The sequence below is a fragment of the Sinocyclocheilus rhinocerous genome, unplaced genomic scaffold, assembly GCF_001515625.1.
Source record: "Sinocyclocheilus rhinocerous isolate Xijiao unplaced genomic scaffold, SAMN03320098_v1.1 scaffold550, whole genome shotgun sequence".
Lineage (NCBI taxonomy): Eukaryota > Metazoa > Chordata > Actinopteri > Cypriniformes > Cyprinidae > Sinocyclocheilus > Sinocyclocheilus rhinocerous.
In genome coordinates, this window is record NW_015667382.1 from 180597 (window position 1) to 184428 (window position 3832).

The following is a 3832-nucleotide window of genomic DNA, read 5'->3' on the forward strand; positions in this document are numbered from 1 at the left end:
CAGGAATCTCAAGTGAATGCTAGCCAGCCACATAAATGCAAGGCAGTAAGCTCATTGGCTGCATATGCAGCATGAACCAATCAGCTTGTGCCAAGTCGTTTAACTCTCTGAATATCATCAGTTACGTTAACAACCCATCAGACTGTGCCATCTAGAGTTTCATGACTGAACTATATATTTAATTTATTTTACAAAAATGACAATGCTTTTTTTTAAATAAGAAAGTATTTCATGAAAGTTTTGATGAGTTTCAGCCAACAGCTCGGCAGCACTGTGCATTATATCGGTTTTTACTGACAGGTTGACAGTCTCAACAGAGAGATTTTGCTGACTGGCAGTTTTTGAGATTTAACAAAATTGAGATAATGTTCTGTTAAGGGCTGTGCACTTGGTCATTCATCACATGCAGTATTTCAGGGTGACCAAGGACACAAACAAACTTAAACACACAATAGCAAAGGTACACAGACACACATTTACTGTATATACAAACACGCATCAAAATAAATATACAGACAAACAGTCCTAATAGATTCCAAAGAAATAGAGACAGAAGACAAAGTAACATACCTGGTCTGTCGCAGTGGGATTGGAAGTGAAATACACAGGAAAGGGTCAAAAGTGTTGCTCTGTTTAAGGCAATGAGGGCACGTCAATGATGACCTGAAAAATAGAAATGACCATGAGGCATTTAATTCTACCTGGAATCTACCAATGAACTGCACTGTGTATCAGTGGCGCCTGCAGCTGTATGGCTATATGCACTGTGCATACCTGGAGCGCTTTGATTGACCTGAGAAACATTTTCCATGAAATTTTAAGCAGTTATTATTTGTGTTGACTGAAGCAGCAATGCCAATCATCCGTGATTTAATCAGTCTTTTGAGTCAGTTCTCCCTTTTCAGTGAACTGGCCGACCGAACAAGATTGCATTTGTTTGGACTGTTCTCTCACTGAATTACATAACCCTGGCCAAGGGTCTGAAATTAATGGGTGCAAATTGGACAAAAATGCCCCTGCACAATTAAGCTAAATCTAAAATAAATAAATAAATGCTCTGTATCTGTGTGTGCCCTCAAATGAAATCCTGCAGTCACCCATGTTCTGTATCAGCAATTTTTCTATTGTAAAATGTTTATACACTCCATGGCCAAAAGTTAAAAGTAAAAATATTTCATTTTTACAGTAAAAAAATTGGCTTTAATAAGGAGTTGGTCTTCCCATGGCTACTAAAACAACTAAAACGACCCAAGAGCATCTGTGAGGTCATGTACTCATGTTTGGTCATGGGGTTTGACTCTGATTTGGCATGCCAATTCATCCTGTGTTTAGTGGGTTCCAGGTCTGGTCTTTGTGTAGGCCAGTCAAGTTCTTTAACACCAGATTCAGGAAATTATTTCTTTATGAATCTCACATTGTGAGACATGTAAAACAGAAAGGGTACAGCCAAATCTATTAAAATGTGTGTCTAAGGAGACTACATGACTGTATGCTTTATTTGTGTAGCTTACATTTTCGAAAACCTTTTGTAAGATTCATATGATAACTTCAAAGAGAGTCTGATTCTCATTCTTACAATTTGACCTATGCTTTCTGTTAATATGTAAAGGTTTAGGGCTTTCTCTTCTCATCCTTCAGTATTTTTGCCACAACTGGCTTGACTAGGTTTTTAATGCAGATGCAGCATAGGCCTATACATTTAATAAATTACAAAAAGCTTCCCTATGGTTTATTGTCTTGTTTTTTATTTGCCACATCATCCTAATCCTAAAACTATTTTATATTTTTCTTAAATTCCCTGACAATTTTGCTTGTCAAGCTCCTTTTCTCCTGGTCTTGAATTAATGTAAAAAAAGAAAACCCATAAACATTCTTAAAAAAAGATAGATGCATTAAGAAGATATTAGGACTTAACTGTATTTTCACGAGTACATAATTCATTTAAATTCTTTTTATCATCACATCTACAAACACTTTTCTTTTTAAGGGAAGCTCACACTACACTTTTTGTTCCATTTCACTGCATTTTAAAGTTCAAGTCTGGTCAACTCTGACTGAATTTGTGAATTTGTGAATTTGTATCATGAGAAGACCAACCGTTTAAGTGTCTGAAGAAATTGTAGTGTCTGTGACCCTTCTAGCATTTAAATATGTCTAATATCTTAATATTAATTATATTTATCTTGTGATTTATATATATATATATATATATATATATAGGGGGACTGCTTGAGCACGTCTGTCTCCGAGCCCAATATAGAGCTTCCCTTCATGACTCAACAGCTGAACACTGGAAATGCATTTGAGTTCTGCAGGTGCAGCGTGTTCACCTGCAGAGCAGACGACAACTCGCAAACCAGGAGAGATGCGCACACACTCTCATATTCACAGAGACAGGAAGCTCTGGAATGCAAGGATTTCAATATCTTAGTGGGAACAAAAAAGCAAGTACAGTTAGAGCGATGAAAAATGAATGCGGAAGCAGAGAGGATGATGGGAATGAGAAACAAAGATAGAAGAGACATCTGTAAGTGGAATAAATGAAAAAGAAAGTGAAGGAACAGCAGACGTGGAATATGGCTGAGATTGCATCATGTTGGGGTCCAATTGTCTCTCATGAACTCGGCAGAGCTGTCATATCAACCGGTGGAGACCCCTTAAAATAGCAGCGCACACCTACCACCACACATACTAAACAGATTAGTTTTGCACCAAATACAAATAAATTATGCACTTGTTAGGGTGAAAGAGTGTATGGGGAGTGTGGAGAGTGTAGATGAATAATGAAGAGTGGTGAAAATAACAGCATGTGAACATTATATCAGCAATGACAATAATTGGCTGCTCATTAACTGTGCATAATCAGTTGACAGAAATTAAATGGGTAGAATAATTTTGTGGCTTATACTTTGCCATACAGAGCCATGGCAGAATCAACTCCATACCACTTTCACAAAAAGAATAAAAAGGGACAAAATCTTTTGCATAAAATGTTTTTGGAATTTTAGAACTATTTGATAAACTTATCAAACGTATATCATTTAATTACTGTCACGGTTGCTTGGACGAGTAGGACAGAGTTGAGGTGAGGAGCTATTGGCAAGCAGCATATATTTATTTATTACACAAAAACAAAAAAGTCTGGAACTAGTAACAAGAGAAATGCAGGGACAACACTAACCAACCTAACAAGAAGAACAGACAAAGAATTGAACCAAACAGGGGGTATAAATACACAGGACAAAGGACTAATCAATTAACCAATCACAAACCAAGGACACTGGAACTAATAGGCAGTGAAAGTGAACTCAAAGGGCCCTATCATACACCCAGCGCAATGCGCAAGGCAAGTGTTTTGCTAGTTTCAGCCCGATGCAGTTCTCATTTTCCCATCCTGCGCCGCGTTGTTTAAATAGCAAATGCATTTGCGCCCATTTGTGCGCCCATGGGCGTGCTGGTCTAAAAAAGTGTGGTTCAGGTGAGGTGTGTTCAGGTGCATTGTTGGTGCGTTGCTATTTTGTGGAACTGAAAATAGACTGCGCCATAGACCAACTCAAACCTGGTCTAAAGTCTAAAGTCAATGGTGCAAGTTTTTTTTTTGTTATTTAAAGAGCGCGTTAGTAGAAAAAGCACCTCTGGGCGGGTCCACAACGCGCGTTCACTTTGCTTATTACAAACAAACATTTTTAAATATGAAACAATAAAATGTATTATTATTACTGTGTACATAAACATAAAAATGCCTACATGTCATAATGGATAGTCATTGCATGTATCAGAATTAGGCTACCTATTTGCTCGCGCACGAGCAGCTCCGTTTCCTCTCTGGAGA

The 3832-nt window shown here is 37.7% G+C and overlaps 1 protein-coding gene across 1 annotated transcript in view; it reads right to left on the minus strand.

Moving 5' to 3' along the window:
- usp43a (ubiquitin specific peptidase 43a) overlaps window positions 1-3832 on the minus strand; it is a 100417-nt gene that overhangs the window by 60162 nt on the left and 36423 nt on the right. Inside the window, exon 4 of the mRNA XM_016545757.1 lies at window positions 571-663. Within this exon, the coding sequence (XP_016401243.1) occupies window positions 571-663 (93 nt within the window). The remainder of the gene's footprint in view (window positions 1-570; window positions 664-3832) is intronic.